This window comes from Oryzias latipes, chromosome 14, assembly GCF_002234675.1.
Source record: "Oryzias latipes chromosome 14, ASM223467v1".
In the NCBI taxonomy this organism is placed as follows: domain Eukaryota; kingdom Metazoa; phylum Chordata; class Actinopteri; order Beloniformes; family Adrianichthyidae; genus Oryzias; species Oryzias latipes.
In genome coordinates, this window is record NC_019872.2 from 13,875,678 (window position 1) to 13,896,503 (window position 20,826).

The following is a 20,826-nucleotide window of genomic DNA, read 5'->3' on the forward strand; positions in this document are numbered from 1 at the left end:
CTGCACTGCAGCAACTCAAGTGGACAAAATGCTGCCCCCTGTGTCTAAAATGTGAACACGAAAATTTGAAAGACACATTTTTACTTTTCACTCACCTCCTTATAGACCAGTGAGCTGCAGACATGCTCAGAAACAATTTGAAACCTCCAGGTTAACCTTTAATGCTAAAGGTTAGCTGAGGCACTGGGTAACATTTTCTCTGCAGCAAATTTAAATGACAAATCTCACAGTTTCACAGAGTGTAACTCCAGGGAGAAATGTCAGACAATTGTTAGTGCTTGGTTATTGTATGGAGACTAAGGGGAGAAAAAAAAAGCCAATATGGCATTCCCAGAATGCAACTGTCAATATGAAATGCTAAATAAAAATTGCATAAACTTACATGTTTACTTGAATTTCTTTTTTCTTTTAATCAGTAATTTCCTGTAAAGATAATAAAATAAGACATAAACCTTTTTAATCGTACTGCTAAAGAAATTAAATTATCAAGTGTTTTCTTTAAAATTTGTTCTAATATTTTTACTACGCAACTGAAATCTTTGAACTTTGAAACAGTTTTTGTGGCAACATTCGGCATCCATCTTATTAGTAAAACCCCAGCCTATTTTTTTCAGATGTTTTTTATTATATTACACAATAATTCCACCATGAACCTGAAATGGAACAAAAAAAACAAAAATGAAGAGGAAATTTAGTTATTTTTAATGGCAAAAAACACAAATTTTCCAATAAAACTGTTGTAGATCAAATGTATATGGGTAAAAAAATGTATGAGACAAGGTCAAAACAATGTGAAAAATGTATTTGAAAACAGGCAGACCTCAGCTTAAGTATATCATTCCAAGGATTTATTCTAAGTAACATAAAAAAAATAAGAGTCACATTTCTTGTTATGTTCGTTTCAAACCAAAAATTTTAAAGCTGAAAATCTTTTTGAAATTTTGAAGGAAAGCTTTACTAAAAAGGGGTTTTGCATCATTCTTACGTCAATGTAAACAACCAAAGGGATTGGCAAACACACTGGTGAGTGCAGAGAATATCAAGGGTTCAAAGTAGTAATCCAGAGCATAGAAAAACTAAGTAAGTGCAGACTGATATTTTATTATAAACAGATATAATAAGACATTTTTAATGAAAATTCATTATTATTTTCTCTGAATGCTTACAACCATGGTTATAGTTTAATTTTTTTCCATCTTTGAATGATTCGATTTCTAACATGAAGAATTATTAACGCCTGAAAAAGTGTCAAAGAAACCCATTTTTTGTACTTGTATTGTAACTTATATTGGCTCAGGTTTTTCACTTTGAATGTTAAGTAGTTTGACTTGCCTATTGGACTTCACCAAACACCATCTAATTCTGTAGGTTCATTTAAAGTTCTACTTGAATGAATTTGCCATGGAATGTTGTTAATCTCCCCTCCTCATCTCTTAGTCCTCAACTGTTGTCACCACACTGATCCTTTCTCCTTTCCCCACGATCACTGCCACCTCTCCCCTTGTCCCTCCATTTATGGTCCTCAGACTTGAACCTAGATCGGGGTAAATCATGTTTCTCTCCATCAGCCTCTCTGTTCTCTCATTCCTCTTTCTGTCCTCTGCCTTCATCACTGTTTTATTCTAACGTTTGGATTTTACATGAGATGATTGGATGTCTTTGTCCATCGGTCACATTCATGTAGCATGTGTGCAGTTTTCATTTAAAAAAATGCAAAGAATGGAATCTGTGATAAAGTTCAGGATTTTCATTTCTAGTTCTTAAAAGGCTTTTTGGTTCTGAGCAATATAGAATATTTTCTGTTGCTCCTGCTGTGCTACTCTCAGTTTGACATCTTTTATGATCTAAAATTAAATGTTTTTCTTGACTCTACTTTATCACACAGTGAATTCCATTCAGCATTTTTGGTGGACAATGAGCCAATCTCTCTTATTTAACAGGAAATGTGTTACCTCACTAGTTTCTGTGCGTATTCAGTTGTAGATGATCATTTAGTTAAAGTTAGTTAATATCCCACAATCTGTCACCTAGGTGTGCAAAATTTGTTCTCCACATTTGACCCAATAGAGCGGTGAGCTGCAGACACAACCATTTAGTGGCTTAACCCCCCAATCCAACCCCTTAATTCTGAGTGCCAAGCAGGGTCCCATTTTTTCCCATTCCCACTCGGCTCCCAAAGGCCGAGTCTTTGGTATGACTCGGCCTGGGTTTGAACCCACGACCTTCCAGTTACAGGGCCACAAGGCCACTGAGCTGGTATTTAATAACACTAAACAATTTATTCCTAAAACATAATGTTTAAGAATAAATTACAAATAGGAAAGTCATGACAGTGTTCTGTCTTATAATTTTACTTAAGAGGATGATACCAGCTGCACTAAATAAAGTAACATTACCAGTTCCAAACAGTAGTTTCAACTTTTTTAGGTCTGGTTTCAGTCGTGTATTTGATAACACATCTTTTATTTCTCTTTTTTGTAATTTCCATTTGATCAGTCCACACCTGAATACAGCATACCCTTCTCTTTTTATATGTTTGTGTTTGTAGCAATGCTTTTTTTGGTCTTTGTTTTCAATGTGGCTGTATGTCAATAAGTGATGTCAGCTTGTTCACACATGCATGCAATCATGGCTTCTCTTACTTGTGTTTTAGAATTTGACTGTCAAACAATTCTTCAACCACATCTATTGTATCACTAGGTTAATATTTTGTAATTTAGTGTTGTGTCATTTATTAACTATTCATATTTAAACAACACATTAGGAGTAAGAAAATGGTATTTTGTTACTAAATCTGTTTCAGAAATGACAGTAAGTTGAAAAATGCATAGTATTTATGATCCTCACTCTGCCTTTTCCCCGCTAAACTTTCAATAAATACAATTAAGACATGTTTCCCTGTTTAATGTGGAGAAAGTTGGGCTTAATTTTGCACTGATGTTATATTGCTGACTTTTTTCAGATGAAAAAGTTATGGCAGATGATGAGTTCACCTGCGACCTTTTCCGTTTCTTGCAGCTGCTCTGTGAAGGGCACAATAACGGTGAGAATCCTGGATTTTCTGTAGAAATGACTGAGTTCACAGCAGTAAGATGGACAACAAATGTCCCATTTTCTTTTTGTTGCAGATTTTCAGAACTACTTGCGGACACAAACAGGAAGCACGACCACCATCAATGTCATCATTTGCACTGTAGATTACCTCCTACGACTCCAGGTGCACAATCACATTCACACATGTTCATGCATATGATTTGAACTTCATGAAAAAAATTCTTATGGATTTTAACAAGTGTTAGTTCATTGGAGGAAGGACTTGCTCTGTGGTTTTTTTTGTCAAATTCGATTAGTTGATAAGAGCTTTAATGCAGAAAAACAGAGGGCTGTGTTTGCTTTGAAATTTTAAGCGTCCATTGCGAAGGATTACATAAAATATGCTGTCCAAACATTTTAATTTAAACAAAACATCGTATGATACATAAGTACAAACACTGTAATTACTCAAATTGCAATGTAAAATGTGCATTTGCGAGATCAAAATAAAGAATTTTACCAGTTCAATTAACAATTAGGATTTTTGGATTTTGGATTTTTGCCAGCTGCATAAAATGTAGCTTCACCATTTTTCCCAATTCAAAACTCAAATGTGCCTTCAGGGCAAAGTAATGAAAACCTTTGCGAATAAACTTAGGAATACAAAAACTGCAACATTTGTCACATTTTTCATTTTCGCTGCTTTCGATGTCCAAATCTGTTAATTTACCGTAACGTTAATACTCAAAAACAAATTTAGCAATGACAAGAGTTTTTAACATTTTCTTTTGTATCCCTTTTTAAGGAATCTATCAGTGATTTTTACTGGTATTACTCTGGCAAAGATGTAATTGATGATCCAGGCAAAAAGAATTTCTCTAAAGCTATGACCGTGGCAAAGCAGATTTTCAACAGTTTAACTGAATATATACAGGTAAAGTAAGAGCAATTTCATTTAAATTTGGTTGGTATTAGGTATTTATGTGGTTTTGCATTCTTCTTCCTTCTTCAGGGCCCCTGCACTGGCAACCAGCAGTCTCTGGCCCACAGCAGACTGTGGGATGCTATCGTCGGCTTCCTTCATGTCTTTGCACATATGATGATGAAGCTGGCACAGGTACTCACTCAGTTGAGTTAATTCATCAGATTAATTACGTTCAATTCCTTGGACTCTGTAATATTTTTGTGTCAGACTCTAAGGCTTTCAGTTCTCATTTGCTGTGTTTTGGAGAGTTAGAGAATCAGAGTTAAAACATGAGAAAAAAAATACTTAATGCTCTTTGGAGTTGAGTGCTTTCCCGATAAATCCTTTTTCCCAAGTTACACTTCAGCTTTCTGTGTCTTATCATTTTGTGGCTTGTTACTAAGTATAAATGTGACGTTTGAAACTTCCATAATCTTCAAGTCCCAATAGATGTTTGTCTAACCAGGAAATAACCTTTTCTAAATTGTATAGAAACAAATGAATTTGGTCATTTTCCATCAAGGCACAAACTGACAGCAGCTTTCTAATATCCCAGTATAGTCATTAGTTGTGGAATATTCAATACTATTGGCTAGCTTAAGGCTGAAGTAATTAATGTTGTAGCTATTGACCCAATAGCAGAGTTAATCAGAACACTGGTGAATCTATTAAAGCTCTGCCGTTTTTCTATCCCGTCCGATTGTGAGAAAATGTCTGCCAGAAGTGTTGTGAGACATTGAGAACCCTGAGAATCATTGAAACAAAAACTGACCTTGATGCTGGAATCTTTCAGATAAGGAGTACACTGAGATCCTTGGTTTGTCATCAGACCACAAAATAATGTTTGGCTTCAGCTTTGGCTGCATTGCAGCAGAGCTGTATTGACAAGAGGGAGGTTCTCCAATAACGTGTGCCCTCAAAAGCTTGATTTTACCCCTTTCACTTTTGCTCAAACAAGGGGGCATTTGTGTTACCATGCCCTGACTCTGAGTTTTCCTGATCATCAGAGCTTCCACTATCCATGCTCCATAACTGGGCATATCTGCACAATCCCTCAATGATAGAAACTCAGTGGTCACTGAAACGAGCTAAAACTGACAAAAGTACCAGTAATGACAGAATACATCAGTAGCAATCAATAAATAAAAAGCATGCGTTGATTTTAAGTTTTGCTCATTAGAATCTTTAAAAAATTAATTATACAGGCCCGAAATGAAACTTGTATTAATATTTGCAAGTAAGCAATTGCTTTAAGCATTTAACCTCCAAAATAAACACCCTTTTCTTAAAAGGTGAGACCAGAAGAGGCTGCTTATCACTATCAAAGCTTGTAATTGGAAAAAAATGCCATCTAACAGAGAAACAGCAGTTTGTTCAAATAGGAGAATTTGGCCGAATCCAAATTCTTCCCCTACCCCTCCAGCTTCTCCCTATCCCTCCAATTGTAAGTGCATTTGTAGGGATAGGGGTGTCCAAAATAGTGTGAAAGGAGGAGAAATTATTTACTTCATGTAGGTGTGCTCTGGAGAACAGAAGTTTACATCTAAATGTAAGTAATGACTTTTTGTCTGTATGACCAGAGCAAGGGGCTTGGTTCGCATAGCCAGCAGTAAGTCAGACCTGTTCCTGGTCCACGTTGGACTCCGGCAGGGCTGCCCTTTATCACCGGTTCTGTTCATAGTTTTTATGGACAGAATTTCTAGGCGCAGCCAGGGGCCGGAGGGGATCTGGTTTGGGGACCACAGAATTTCCTCGTTGGCTTCATCAAGCCGGGACCTCCAGCGTGCATTGGGGCGGTTTGCGGCCGAGTGTGAAGCGGCTGGGATGAGGGTCAGTTCAGCCAGAGCAGCCAGTTCATTCTAACAGCCACCGATCTTTTTACAAAGTGGGTTGTGGCAAAATTTCTCTATAAACATTACAAAGAATAACGTCAGACACAACTTATGAGGGAAAAGAGCTTTAGGTTACAAAAGGAAACGTAAAACGAAAATATGTAGAGCCTGAGCAGATCTGGACGCTATGTAATTTGTCAAGTGGGGCTACCGTAGTGTGACATCATCATTAGTGTCAGGCCCCTGAACACTTATTGCAGGCCGAACACTTTTAATACCAACACTCATTCATTTATTAGGAGACATTATTTTTCTGCAACTCTCCGTTTGGAGGGCCAAATGTATGGATGAGGGAAGAATTCACATTCTGCCTTTGAATCAAGGTGCCTGGGTATTGTGTGGGGTCCCTCGGGGATCAGTATTGGGCTCTAAACCATTCAATTCATATGTAAATGATATAGCTAGCATACCCCAGTCGATGGCTTCCATTCTATTCTTAGATTATACAAATATATTCTATTCTTGTGATAAACAGATCTCATAAATGTAATGAGTGATGAACTAATGAAATTAAAACTATGGATGAATCTGAATAAAAGGTCTATTAACTTGAATAAAACAAAAGCAATTATGTTGGGTCAACTGTTACGGCAGGGGGTTGAGGGACGTACCCAGGTGCAGAGAGGAGAGGAGGCAGGAGTTCCAGTAACAAAGGAGTTTAATAACTAAATGAAACTAAAAAAAAACAAAACCACTGCAACTGGCAGGCAAACTCGAAAGGCTAGAAAGCTCGAAAAGGGGAAACATCAAAACCACGCAGAGACAGGGGATCAATACAATAACAGACTATGGACCAGCACAGGAGGAAGGGAAGGACAGGACTTAAATACAAGCAAGACAACGAGGCACAGGTGGAAACAATCAGGACAGAGGAGAACCAAAGTAAAACTCACAACCAATGTCTAACACAGGAACCTTTCAAAATAAAACAGGAAGTGAACTGAAAACATGCCAAAACCAAAAGGAAACAAAGCACAAAGGCAAAGAAAGAGAAACCGTGACATCAACATTATGGAGATAATATCACATCCACTTAAATGATATAAAAATTGAATACATTTCTCAAGTCATATTGTTTAGGAATAATCACTGACAATAAATTAAGCTGTAAAATTACACATTAGAAACATTTAAAACTATTATAACAAAGAAATAATAGCAAAATATTTTATGGAGTATAAGTCTTTGAATGTTCTATATTGTCCATTGGTATTGCCATAACTAATTTATTGTGTTTAAGTATGGGGGAATTATTATAAAAGTGGACTTCTTCCAATCTTTAAATTTCAAAAATTTGCAATAAGAAAGACACACAAAGTAGATTTTTGTAAACACACCAATCCATTACTTTGTAAATCTGGTGTATTAAGAGTAAACTTCAGGTCACAATCATTTGTCTCACTTTTTTCTTGGAACCTCATCAAATGTAGAGGTACTGGAATTTGCACCAAAAGCAGGAAAATACATTGCTCCTGTTTATCATAAACACTCCTGCATTAAAAACAACAATTAAAATAAAACTGAGCTGAAGATTTTTTCACATACATTAACCTGAAAAAATAGGAAAACCGATGAGTAGATTTTAACTATTATCAATTATTGAACTTTACAGTGCGCTAATAGTTGTAAGCATGCTTTGCACCTCATCAGTCTTCATAAACTATTGTTTTTTTCTCTGAAAATTTCCTCCCTTTTCAATGTCCTCACCAATCACTTACTGGGACATAAATCTCGCCCCTCACCAGCTTTTGTACCACAGTGGCAATAATCCAATCTTCTCCTCAAATAAAAAGCTTTTGCCTTGTTATGTAACTGCCGGCTCTACAGGCAGCCTCGACATATTTAATCAGACAGTGTTTTCAGGAAGAACTTGCATTGTTTTGCTGAATCAGCTGGTGAACTCTGCCCTTCCTAGAATAGAAATAACATATTTTTAATCTTTGTTTAGACATTCTGAATATTTTTGGTAATATTAGATACATACTTCTAAACAATCATTACAATTAATTGCCCTAACCTGTTTTTCTATGCTTTTTATTTTTTTATTTTTATTTATACAAAGGCAATACTGACTAAGGGTCTGGTGTGAATGTGAGGGCTCCATGATAGAATTGTGCTGAAGCATTTTAAATGGGCTGCTTCATCCCAATTAAGAACTGACATAAGACTGGCAGCAACAAGTCTGTGAAATTTTTAATTAAATTTGTTTTTGTTTACAGGATTCCAGTCAAATTGTCTTATTAAAGGAACTTCTTGACCTCCAAAAAGACATGGTTGTTATGTTGCTGTCACTGTTGGAAGGTAAAGTAGTACATTTAAGAACAATTATTCAACAAGTAAACCTTTAAGTCATTACATTTATTAAATATTAATATATATTTCTTTAGGAAATATTGTAAATGGTACAATCGCACGCCAGATGGTGGATATGTTGGTGGAGTCCTCCAGCAACGTAGAAATGATTCTCAAATTCTTTGACATGTTCCTAAAGCTGAAGGACATTGTAGCTTCTGATGCTTTCCGTGATTACATAACAGACCCCCGGGGGTTGATTTCCAAAAAGGACTTCCAAAAGGCCATGGATAGTCAGAAGCAATACTCTCCCTCAGAGATCCAGTTTCTTTTGTCCTGCTCAGAAGCAGATGAGAATGACATGATCAACTATGAGGAGTTCGCCAGTCGTTACCAAGAACCTGCAAAGGACATTGGATTCAATATTGCAGTGCTGCTCACCAACCTGTCTGAGCATGTCCCTCACGACACCAGGCTGCAGAACTTTCTGGGTCAAGCAGAAAGTGTGCTCAACTACTTCCGCCCTTTCCTTGGGCGTATTGAGATAATGGGCGCCAGCAGAAAGATCGAACGCATCTATTTTGAAATCAGTGAAGTCAACCGCAGACAGTGGGAAATGCCTCAAGTTAGAGAATCCAAACGGCAATTCATATTTGACGTTGTTAATGAGGGTGGTGAGTCAGAGAAGATGGAGATGTTTGTTAATTTCTGCGAAGACACCATCTTTGAGATGAATATTGCTTCTCAGATTTCTGAACAAGAGGAGGAAGGAAAGGGGGAAGAGGACGATGAAGGTGATGAGGGTGTAGGTGAGGGAGGACCAGGTGGAGGAGGCGAAGAGGACGGTAACGGTGAAGAGGGGCAACATGAATCCACCTCTGCCTTTGTTGATTTTATTAACAGCATGTTGAGCTTCCTCAATATTTTCACCTTCCGTAACCTTCGCAGACAGTACAGGAGAATTAGAAAGATGACCTTCAAAGAGATTATTGTGGCTGTTTCCATTTTTTTCTGGACCATCCTGATGAGTATTCTGCACTTTATTTACAATGTGTGCAAAGGCTTCTTCATGATCATTTGGCAAGCTCTGTTTGGAGGGGGGTTGGTCGAAGGGGCTAAAAATATCACGGTCACAGAGATTCTAGCAAGCATGCCAGATCCTACCCAGGACGATGTACATGGGGATGGACCAGGAGAGCTCAGAACAGGTGAAGAACAAGACACTGGAGGGGTAAGTGACCCCGGTGAGCCAGGGAGTGGTGAAGAAGAAGAGGAGGATACTCAAGAAAATGAAGGTGGAAGGATGCCGGGTATGGATGCTCCTGGTGGCCTTGGAGATATGGGGGTAGAAACACCCGTTGAGCCTCCCACTCCAGAGGGAACTCCCATAACTAAAAGGAAAATGGTGAGTTTGGAAATTAATGTGTTAGTGTTGCACGATTTTTGTTTTTATATTATTCAGGGATTTCAGTCTGAGTTAAAAGTAAATAGGTGTCAATATCCTATAAATAAAAACTTGCAACAGGGACCAGAAGAGACTGATGCGAGCCAGAAACCAGCAGAGCCACCCCCTGCAGAAGAAGTTCCACCAGAACCTGAAAAGGCTGAGTATGTTTTGAGCTCATCATCACAAGTCCATCCATCCATCTTTAGAACCTGATGAATCCCTTTCAGGATCACAGGATTGCTGGCGCCAACCCAGTTACTCTTGGGTGAAGGCAAGGTGGTACACTATGACCATGTGGGCAGTCACACAGACACACTCATGTACAATCTACAGATGCCAATCAATCTATGAAGCATGGTTATGGACTATGGAAGAAAAACCAGTGCCCGAAGAAAACCCACAAATGCATGAGGAAGACGCAAAGTGGTCCCGGGGCCTTCATGCTGTGAGGGAAGAGTGCCACTATGCCACTGTGTAGCCCTTTTCTACCATTCTCACTTCTTCTGATCAATGGATCCACCTGGTAGAATCAAAGCAGGCAGTCCGAATTTTTTTCTTAAGTGTTCACAGTATTGTTCAGGAATACTTCTTGCAGCCTTTTTGGTAGCTGTTATGCCTCAGGGGAATAGTTTCTGTGTGTTTTGCTTATTTACTACAGCTTTTGATCTACCTAAATGAAATGAGTATAGATCTGAATAAAGGAGGTTTTTTTTTTTATCTCATAGAATCTCTAAATTGTAAATGATGGTGTCCCCACCTTCACCTATGGCTGTGTTGACTCTAGCAATCCTGTTTCCCTGAAAGGTCTTCAGCAGGTTCTGAAGATGGATTCGAAATCTGAATGACGGTCTAAGACTTTAGTGTTTTTAAATCTTATGAGTAAAATTTGTTGCATCTTCTACTATCCTGAAGCTGCTATTTTGAGGCCTGTTATACATAATGAAGTCAGAATCTTTACACAAGTTTACCTATCAGTGTCTCTAACAGATCTTTTTTGCTGAGCCCTATTGTTTAGAGTGTGTTTTGGTGCAACACAGATTTCTGTGATACAAGACAAAACCGTAAAAAGAGGTTAAATGAGATAAGTGCATTTTGTAATTATTAATAAAGTTATTGTACACTTGGCAGCTAATTTTCCATTGATATTTTTTCAGACTTATAGTGTTTACGCACAACATTTTCATATTTTAGATTAAGCTTATTCTCACATCCTTTCATGTCTCTGTTCATTGGTTGTATGCCAATATCACACAGGGTTGCTTTTTCAATTTTAAACTGTTTTATTGAGTTAGGATTTCTATTTTATTGCCCCTTATTAGTTTTGTTCAAGTTTACAACGATAAAATCTGTAGTGAATGTGTGTTGTCTGTTGCAGGTCCATCTCTAATAGGGTCAAGTGTGAATACTGTTAGACAATTGTAATGATTGCTTTTAAAGTGTGTTATTTGGAAGAACACACAAGCACATTTTAAGTAATTACTTTGTTTGCCATTAAATTTGCTTTCACACGAATGCAAATTGATGCAGGTTTTTTCTAGATACAGTAAATTGCTTCACCAAGATCTGTGTTTTCATGAGAGCTGAAATGTGCATAGATCCAGTGTTTTTGAGGTGTGTTTGGTTTTTAGTGTTGAAAACGGAGAGAAACCAGAGAAGGAATCACCAAGCAAGGAAACAGAGGAACCCAAACCAACGAAAAAAACAGCAGCGAAAAAAGAAAAGAAGCTGAGACGGGAAGGAGGATTTCAAATCTGGACTGAGCTGGAAACCCAGAGAAACAAATTTATGGTTACAAATTTTTCATTCTTTGTTTGCATAGAAATTTATGGCCTACTTAAGTAGAATTTATGTTGAGATATCACATAACTGTTATTTCTTCACTGTAGAACTATCTATCCAGAAACTTCTACAACCTGCGTTTTCTGGCTCTGTTTCTTGCATTTGCCCTGAACTTCATTCTCCTATTCTACAAAGTAAAGAGGTTTTTTTTGCTTTTGACCTACATGTTTTTGTCATAGGAAAATCTTGTTGCTGAGATGTACTCCATGGTGATGCTCTGCATTCCTTGTTTTTTTTTTGAAGGTGTCTGAAACTCCCCCTGAAGGGGAGGAACTTGAGGGATCTGGATTCTCAGAGGGCAGTGGGCTGTTTGGAGGATCAGGCTTGTTTGAAGATTATGGAGAGGAAACTGAAGGATCTGGAATGAATGAAGGAGGAGACGAGGAGGAAGAAGATGTCCCAGTTTATTTCTACTTGGAAGAAAGCACTGGATATATGCAGCCCACGTTGGCCTTCCTCGCTGTTTTGCACACTGTGATTTCCTTCATCTGCATCATTGGCTACAACTGTCTGAAGGTATGAGGAGATCATGGTCATTTGCTTTTTAAACATGGTCACTTAGCTGTGTTTGCACTTACTTTATTTAGATTCCACTGGTGATCTTCAAGAGGGAGAAAGAGCTTGCTAGAAAGCTGGAGTTTGACGGCCTTTACATCACTGAGCAACCTGAGGATGACGACATTAAGGGCCAGTGGGATCGACTAGTTCTCAATACACCGTGCGGGCCTAGACATTCAGAAATCGGATTTCTCCAAACTGTTTTTTTTTAAAAGATCATGAAAAATCATGTTTTTGTTGTAAATGTGTCTTCTTTTCTTTGCAGCTCATTTCCTAACAACTATTGGGATAAATTTGTGAAACGCAAGGTAAGATAAGCTTGATTGTCTACGCTGTGGAATCTGGAAAGGTTTAGACTAGTCATCTTTATGTTCTTGTTCAGGTTCTAGACAAGTATGGAGATATCTATGGACGAGAAAGAATCGCTGAGCTTCTAGGGGTTGACTTAGCCTCCTTGGATGTGAGTCAACAACATGAAAAGAAACAGGGGGAGCCAGACAACTCTGTGTTTGCATGGTAAAGTACAGTTCATTAGACAAAATTTAGGAAGGCCCCTCAAGACTGTTTCTAAAATCTAAACTGCATTTAATAAAATCCATGTTTTAGGGTGATCTCCATTGACATCAAGTACCAGATCTGGAAATTTGGGGTTGTGTTTACAGACGGTGTAAGACATTTTTGATATTTATAATATTCTGGACAACATAATATGCTCTACTGAACCGTAATATTGTTTTTGTAGACTTTCTTGTATCTGTGCTGGTACCTGGTGATGTCTTTGCTTGGCCATTACAACAACTTCTTTTTTGCGTGTCACCTTCTGGATATTGCTATGGGAGTCAAGACTCTTCGTACAATCTTGTCCTCAGTCACTCACAATGGCAAACAGGCAAGTTTGGACAGACATTTTTCATCCTGCCTTCAGTTTCAGTTTTCTGATTCTTCATCTGTCTGTCTGTAGCTCATGATGACAGTGGGCTTGTTGGCTGTGGTAGTGTACCTTTACACTGTGGTCGCTTTCAATTTCTTCCGCAAGTTTTACAACAAGAGCGAAGACGAGGATGAACCCGACATGAAATGTGACGACATGATGACCGTATGTACAAACATTTTCATATCTGCATCATCTCCCTGGAAATGTTTAATTCATTTGTCTTTCTTCCTTGCTTCAAGTGCTACCTGTTCCACATGTATGTGGGCGTGAGAGCAGGTGGAGGCATTGGTGATGAGATAGAGGATCCCGCTGGAGACGAATATGAGCTTTATCGAGTTGTCTTTGATATCACTTTTTTCTTCTTCGTCATTGTCATCCTGTTAGCCATTATTCAGGGTAAGGATGGAACTGTTTTTCAATACGTAACTCAAATGTTGGTGTCATTTTCCTAAATTGGGCTGCACACTAACTGCAGGTTTGATCATTGATGCCTTTGGAGAGCTCAGAGACCAACAGGAGCAGGTTAAGGAGGATATGGAGGTAAAAATGTAACATTGTTACTCTTTAAAGAGCAGAGCTTTAGCTCCAGTGTTGACATTCTTTTGACCACGATAACTCTTCAACAGTTTACACAATCAGCTGATTCTATCGCAGAGAACAACAGCTTTGCAAACGCTCCAAAGCCAAAATTTCTCCATTTCAGAATCAACTAGTTCACATTGATTGAATCAATGGTCGAAGAGTTATGTTAGGTCAAAGAGTGTGTGTTATTTATGTTTTGCCAGCGACATTTCCGGGTTTGAAAGGTTAAGCTGTAAATTTGTGAGGTTGTTAAAATGGTTTACAGAGTTCCCCCACTTATTCCTGTTTCACCATTCGCGGTTTCGAGGATTTGCAGATCTTTTCAGTCACGTGACTCCTCTCGTTCATCACAAAAGCTCAGACAACTCAAGAAACTTAAATGAGACTTTTGTGTCTGAAGGAGGTGCTGTGGGGGAGGAGGGGAGCAGAAATGAAGAGCACTCCGGCCCATCAGCTTCCTTGCTGGTTGCTAAGGAATATTTAACAGCTATTTCCACCAATTCCTGAATTGCTACGACCAAAGTTTGTGCCCCTGCATGGAGAAATGGCATTGGCTGACTCAAGCAGCCAGAAAAAATCCTGAAGCGCTGAGGAAGATAATTGCGGAGAATAATTATCATCCTGATCTGGTGTACTCTTCTGGAAGAAGATGATTTCTCGCACTTAACTGATGAAGGGGGAAGCACAACTCCTGGTTTTAAGGCACAGATTGACAGAGTGACACTCCTAATGTGCTTTTAAAGTACGCTATGGTACGGTCAATTGCTCTGAATAAAAAAAAAACATCATGTTGAGCGATAGTCCAATTTTCTTTAAAAAAACGTTTTACAAAGCATTAGAAATGTTTCAGAAGGGTTTTCAGCCATGGGTTGGGGGGTGGTTCTCCGTATTTGTGGATTCGCAGGTGTCTCTTGTCCCTTACTCCTGCGAATACGGGGAAATACTGTAATCTTTACTGCTGATTTCTATGCAGACAAAGTGCTTCATATGTGGCATCGGAAGTGACTACTTTGACACGACGCCGCATGGCTTTGAGACCCACACTTTTGATGAACACAACCTTGCCAATTACTTGTAAGTAGATATTTAGGTGCATGCTTTTAAAAATAAGGTAAGAAGAAAAAACACAATTCTTCTGATTTTCAGGTTTTTCCTGATGTATTTGATAAACAAAGATGAGACAGAGCATACTGGGCAGGTCAGTGTGAGGAGAGATGTGATTATATATGGTTCCATCCATCCCTCCGTCTATCCAGCTCTGACATTTTTCTTTTAATACTTTGCTTCAGGAGTCATACGTGTGGAAGATGTACCAGGAGCGATGCTGGGACTTCTTTCCTGCTGGAGATTGTTTTAGAAAACAGTATGAAGATCTGCTCTCATAGCCCTGCAGGTCTTTCCCCAATGAGGACTCAAATAGCGACTGTTGAATCCCAGCTCTCTAAAACCCTGATTTTGTCTAAAAAGTGCTCTCTGATTTTCATAAATGATCAATTAAAATGTGTTTGCTGAGAACTATCATCCTTAGACTGAGATCCCTTTCAGGTCATTTAAATATATGGCTTTATAAAAACTATAATAAAAAGGGGTTGTTTTTAGGTAAATGATCAGATGAATTCAATCTGATGTTAAAAAAGGTAACTCAGCACTTCACAAAAGATAAAAGGAATGTTTGTCTGAGTATATAAAAGTTAATTTAAGGTTTATCTTTTATAAATTAAGAAAAAAACTAAAACAGTATAATAATGCACGTTTTACATTATATTCTGGAAGACGGTTAATGGCTGGTATTACGTAGTTGTCTATTTTTTTCTTTTTTCTATTTTGTTTCAATTTACAATAATTTTGTTTTGTTCTGACTGTTATACCAGTCGTGTGGTTTATTTGATGTAATCCTTGTTTGATTTTAAATGATGTTCTTCTTCAATAAATAAAGTCTTGAACCATTTTGTCCATCTTGTGATGTATAAAAGTGATGTGTCTCTTTATTTATTTTTTCAAAAGCTTCTGACCATTCACCATGTGCTCAGTGTACCTTTTCTGTATAATAGAAGTCACAGCTTGCTTGGGGAAAACATTTTCAAACTGGCTTCAATTTTGAGCATGTAAAACTGGATTAACTTTACACAGCAACACAAATTGTTGTTGCCAAGTCATTTCCAAGCTGCAGTTTGGAACATCACAGCCTATTTCCAAAGCAAGCTGCTGATGCACAGCTCTGGAACATCCCAGCTGACCAGGGATTAGGGATGGGCATTAGAACTCACATTCAGCCTCATGTGCTCTGTGAGCATCCAGCACTCTAACGTCGGGGTCCAAACCTGCATCAGCACAAACATGAATATCTCTGGGATTCACCGTGGCATGCTCAGGATGTATGGTGAGTGTGGACATATGATACAGTGGATTATTTTGGCAAATATGTTTACTTAAAAAAGTTTTGAAATCTGTGCATGTGTTCACAAAAAACTGCATGTTAAGGTTCAATAAATTCTGATCTTTTTGTTTGTAAGCAGTTTAATATTCAGCATTTTAAAAAAGTGACAATCAGGCAGAAAATCTAGATAGAATTATGTTAAGAAATCTAATAAAAATGTGAGATTATTATTAATATTTATTAGTTTGCATTTTGATCATGAAAAGGAACATTTCAATTGTGTGAAAGAAAACAAAGCAATAAAAATATTATTATAATTTATCATTTAAAATTTTAATAATATATAACTTTTTATGTGAGCTGAAAGTGAAAATAGGAAAATAAATGCTTAGAAAGTTTGCTGGATAAATTCCTCTCTATATAGGCGCTGATTGATCGCAGCCTCTTGATCTTCCCACCATCTGACCGCCTCTAATCTAATCTTCCGGGATGATTAAATGACACTGTTCGTTCTTTAATCTGCATGTACATAGCTCATACTGCTCCCACAACCAACAAAACCATGCCTAATGCCATCAGTATGCTCTGAGCATCAGTCCTCAAACCAGCTCTTCTTTTCCAGGTGGATTCATTTTCAAACAATGGAAAAAACAGTTTCTGCACTTGACAGCTGAGGGCAAACTACTTTTGTGCCATGATGCATTATCTCTCCCTCACCAAATGATTCAGTTGCAAAGCAATTGTGAGGCAATTGTGCAGGGCAAGGAGATCCTGGATTTGCCTAAATTACCCTCAGGGGCATCCAGGGACTGCTGCTTTGCCCTGATCCTTCCACAGAATAAGTACCTGTTGCTGCTGGCTGAAACCCCTTCAGACTGCTGGTCAGATTATATTTCTCTTTTGTTACGTTTAATCCAACCACATTTTCTACCCATATTGTAGCATTATTTTAGACGTGTTTGCCATTTCTCTTTTGCCTCATAGGAAATCTCATGTCTGTCACAGTTTATCCTAAATCAATGCTGCAAAAACACATCATGATTTATGTTCATTCCAGTCTAGTAAATCTCTCATATGTTTGATTTTCATACAATTCATGCATATGTTTATTAGTGTTTGATAGTTCTGAACCAATTCCTTTGTTTTGTTTTTTCTTTTAGTCAGTGGCTGAATGTTCTGAAAAAAGTTAAACAGGTATGTAACTTACATGTTAATTACAGTCTGTGAAACTGTAAGGTTTATCATTACATTCTTGTGGATAATTGTCATTAAAAATATTACAAATAACTGCAGTTAAAGAAAAGTAATTGAAAAATATATTAATATATTGAAGCTGAAGGATGTTATTAGAAATAAATGATAAAAATCTTAGTTTGAATTCCATTACCATTGCTAAAATGTTGCATCAATTTAATTTTGGCATACAACTTGATTTGCAATTCAATTTGATGAAATGCAGTTTTTTTTCAAAATTTCTTTCAAAATCTCCTTTATTTGGTGATGAAACTTCTTTTTATTTTTTTACTTAACAGTTGTTAAGTTTTTTACATAAACTGACCAAAAGTGTAAATTATATTAAATAAAAGCAGTGTTCTCCCTTCAGAATAGAATATTTCATTTATTTCTCAGTATTTATTAATTTTTATCTCAACAGACATCATCACCTCTCAGTATGTGTAAGAGGCATCAGCTCCGGCCGCCGACCATTGCACTTCACGATCTGGTGTCAGAGCAAATCCTGGAAAAAGATCCACCAACCCCGCCTGTCAGTGACACAGAGTTCTCCTCTCCATGTCTTACATCTAATGCTTCTCCTCGGGACAAAGGTGGCTTTTAGAGCTTTTAAACATTGTTATCTATATTAAAAATGGATCTGATTTATTGTTTGTCTCCAAACTGCTCAACCCACCAGGCAGGAATTTTCCCAGTGCAAAGAATTGCCAAGGACGCACACAGTCCGTGGGGTGTCTGCGTCACGGCACCAGCAGTAATGCCCAGGCGATGAGGGCAATTTACCTACTAATGGGAGGAGCAGCTGCCTCCTCTGCCATGGGTTACCTCGGTGCGTGTTCATCCACTCATTTGGAGGTCAAAGCTGACATGCCTCTCAGTGCAGATTTCTCTGGTTCGGGGGCAGCAGGAGCATACCACTTCGGAGGCCCCGCGCTGGAGTCTCCTCACTTCAACAGCTTTGACTTTGAAGTGGCAGACTCTGATTTTGATGCTTTTGATTGTGGTGGATTTACTTTTTAATTACTCTTCTTGCTAAAACGGTCTGCACGTGGGTTCCCTTGAACAGCACACATCTAAAGCTTCATACAACTTGAATGTTTTCCTGAGATTTCACTGAATCAAAGCATATTGCAGCTTTCATATCAACATGCTCTCTGCTTAATAGCAAACTGTAAACCCAAAGTTGCAGTTGGGCTTAAGAAGTACAGTGGCAGAAAATACTAACAGGAATCTGAAAATATCATGTGGGATCTGCTTTTCACTCTGGATTTCATAATGTTAGATAGTGCAGATTTCGGATTGCTTGGACATGCACTGCATATCATTACTGCATCATTTTATTGATTATTATTTCAATTTAAATTTCAATCTTTTTGATAATAGTGCAGATTGATTAATTAAACTTTTGCAATACCTTAGCAGAGAAAAAAAACATTTAAGTTTGTAACTTAATTTGGAATGAGCTTACATGAGGCTGGCTTCTTTTGAACTTAAACAGTGAAAATGCATGTCATGCGGAGTACTGTAATTATTGGCACATTGCATACTTTTAAGAAGTGTTATACATATTGTGCAAATCTGATTGAATTTAAAGAGATCTGCAGGAAATGTCCACGGTGATCTCCCTGTGTAATAAACCCCAAAGCTTATTTAAATTTTTTAGTTCTGTTTCTGTCATGTAAATCCAAGTTTTATACGAACCAAAATTTTGTTTTAAGCCTCTTTAGTGTAGATACAAACCAGGAGGAGGACATTTTCTAGCTGTGTTTGATCTGGAAGCAGACGCTTACATTGATAAACACAAACATATTAAAAGAATTGGGATGTAAATACTGGAAAACATGCAGAGATGCTGTAGAAAGTGGATTGGGGTAAATTCTGCAGCACTTTCTTCTGACAAAAGCATGTCACTGCAAGAAAACAAGGTTTATTGTTCAAATCTATGAACTTATGAACATCGTCTTTTGTAATTATTTGTGTAAATGTAATGAATCATTTTCTAGTTAAATTCAACCTTTTGTCATTTTGTAAAAGAGATGTTTTGATGTAGGTGTGTTGTTTGTGTAATTGATGTGATGCATTTATGTTTTTTGTGAACTCGTCCTGTATGATCATAATTTTATAGAAGAAAAAAAACAAAACAAAAACAAGGAATGACATATTATAGCTTCTTTAAAGCTGTTTATGTTTAATGGTTACTTGTTTGCTTACTATGCTGAAGAATGAACTGAGTCATTGCAATGTATTAACATTAAATAAATTATTTGCTTTTGATGTAAAAATTCAGTCATTCAATTTTAAATAAAAAAAAACATAAAAAGCAAGAAATTCTAATGAAGGTAAAAATGTATTTAAGTTGCACACAACTGAAATGTAATGTATTTAATGTGTTTGTTGTGAACATTTATCACTTGGACACCAGAAGGATGCTCTGTCCAGATGTTTGTGTATTTGTTGGTGTAAGGGTCATTGAAAGGGGAATGTTGATATACAAAGAATTACCAGTTAAAAACTGGTGGATGAATGATGAAATATTCAGTTTTTATCATCGTAAATCTGACTTCAGAGGAGTCAGTGCCTCACCAGCATCAACCTCACCGCCCGTCACTGAGTAGTAGTGTGTGTCAGAGAGATGCAGAGAAAAGAATGAGATAGAGAAAGAGAAAGAGAGAGAGAGAGTTTGTTTGTGTGTGGGTGTGTGTGTATGAGATGAGAGAGAGGTGCCAGTGTCTGTGGAGGGGGTATCTGACCTCCAGGGTAGTTGCTGTGTTAACTCTGGCTAAGCTGCATTTGATGTGTGTATTAAGGGTGGACACTTTCCTTGAAATAAACACAAGTACAATACTTGCTGTTCTGTTGTGGGGAGAGGAGTGTGTTATGGAAAATAATACGGCTTTAATTGCGTGTTTGTGTGTGTACGTCTTGGCAGGTCAGTGTGTGGTGTGGCTCTTTGACTTTCACAGTGAAAAAATGTGGCTCTTGGTGTCAAATTTGTTCGCCACCCCTGTTGTAGACTATGGTTTCCCCTTAAACCCCTAATTACAACTAACTTCCCGCTTTCTTTGGTATGTTTAAAGCCCTTGGTGAGTGAAAAAAAGCACTAAAAGTGCTCCGCAGTCCAGGCTTGGTTGAGGTGATTTCCTTACAATGGCGTTTTAAATGCATTCAGGCAGAAACACAAATATTGAACAGCATAAAAGTAAAGCAAAGAACAGAAAAGAACATATTAGCTAAACTGCTGGGAAACTGAAACAAGTAAGATTGCAGAAACACTCAGCAGAAAGTAGTCTATTTAAGTGTTGTTAGTGTGTTCACCTTTCGGCATATCCCTTCAGGGGTCGCCACAGCAAATCTGCTTTTTCATTGATTCGCACAGGTGGTTTTGGCAGAGATTTTTACGCCGGATTTTTACAGCTTTCCTGAGACAAGGCTGTATTTATCCAAGCTGGGGACTGGTACAGAGGTATTCAGACCCGGGACTCCTTGTGGCCAAACAGTTAGGCAGTTGCGCGAAGGGTCTTGCCTAAGGAGCCACACTGGATGAAGTTTTTGGCACCCCCTGGGTATCAAACTGTGGTTTCCCATGTACCAGTCCATAAAGACTATGTCACACAGTCATTACATACACATATTTTGCGCATATTGCACGGATGAAAATTGGTCAGACGTGAATAT

General features: G+C 37.8%; 2 protein-coding genes across 8 annotated transcripts in view; both read left to right on the forward strand.

Moving 5' to 3' along the window:
• The window catches only part of LOC101167142 (ryanodine receptor 1), a 55,909-nt gene extending 40,412 nt beyond the window's left edge, over positions 1 to 15,497 (forward strand). For 4 of the 7 annotated variants that reach the window (XM_011483492.3, XM_020708879.2, XM_020708880.2 and 1 more), the window contains 22 exons: positions 1,527 to 1,544; positions 2,963 to 3,043; positions 3,129 to 3,217; positions 3,839 to 3,967; positions 4,046 to 4,150; positions 8,109 to 8,190; positions 8,277 to 9,586; positions 9,707 to 9,789; positions 11,257 to 11,416; positions 11,515 to 11,601; positions 11,711 to 11,983; positions 12,055 to 12,185; positions 12,291 to 12,333; positions 12,408 to 12,541; positions 12,632 to 12,692; positions 12,768 to 12,914; positions 12,987 to 13,121; positions 13,199 to 13,355; positions 13,435 to 13,499; positions 14,515 to 14,615; positions 14,688 to 14,739; positions 14,831 to 15,497. In XM_011483492.3, coding sequence (XP_011481794.1) covers positions 1,527 to 1,544; positions 2,963 to 3,043; positions 3,129 to 3,217; positions 3,839 to 3,967; positions 4,046 to 4,150; positions 8,109 to 8,190; positions 8,277 to 9,586; positions 9,707 to 9,789; positions 11,257 to 11,416; positions 11,515 to 11,601; positions 11,711 to 11,983; positions 12,055 to 12,185; positions 12,291 to 12,333; positions 12,408 to 12,541; positions 12,632 to 12,692; positions 12,768 to 12,914; positions 12,987 to 13,121; positions 13,199 to 13,355; positions 13,435 to 13,499; positions 14,515 to 14,615; positions 14,688 to 14,739; positions 14,831 to 14,926 — 3,539 coding nt within the window. In that variant the 3' untranslated portion in view covers positions 14,927 to 15,497. The remainder of the gene's footprint in view (positions 1 to 1,526; positions 1,545 to 2,962; positions 3,044 to 3,128; positions 3,218 to 3,838; positions 3,968 to 4,045; positions 4,151 to 8,108; positions 8,191 to 8,276; positions 9,587 to 9,706; positions 9,790 to 11,256; positions 11,417 to 11,514; positions 11,602 to 11,710; positions 11,984 to 12,054; positions 12,186 to 12,290; positions 12,334 to 12,407; positions 12,542 to 12,631; positions 12,693 to 12,767; positions 12,915 to 12,986; positions 13,122 to 13,198; positions 13,356 to 13,434; positions 13,500 to 14,514; positions 14,616 to 14,687; positions 14,740 to 14,830) is intronic. The other 3 variants (XM_020708883.2, XM_020708881.2, XM_004076362.4) reach the window with 1 other exon arrangement.
• A 127-nt stretch (positions 15,498 to 15,624) lies between these two features.
• On the forward strand, positions 15,625 to 19,463 carry LOC105355618. The gene is made up of 5 exons (XM_011483491.2): positions 15,625 to 15,921; positions 16,541 to 16,799; positions 17,079 to 17,112; positions 17,573 to 17,744; positions 17,831 to 19,463. The coding sequence occupies exons 1-5, from the start codon at positions 15,819 to 15,821 to the stop codon at positions 18,169 to 18,171; spliced, it is 909 nt and encodes a 302-aa protein (XP_011481793.1). The 5' UTR covers positions 15,625 to 15,818; the 3' UTR covers positions 18,172 to 19,463.
• Positions 19,464 to 20,826: the final 1,363 nt, after the last annotated feature.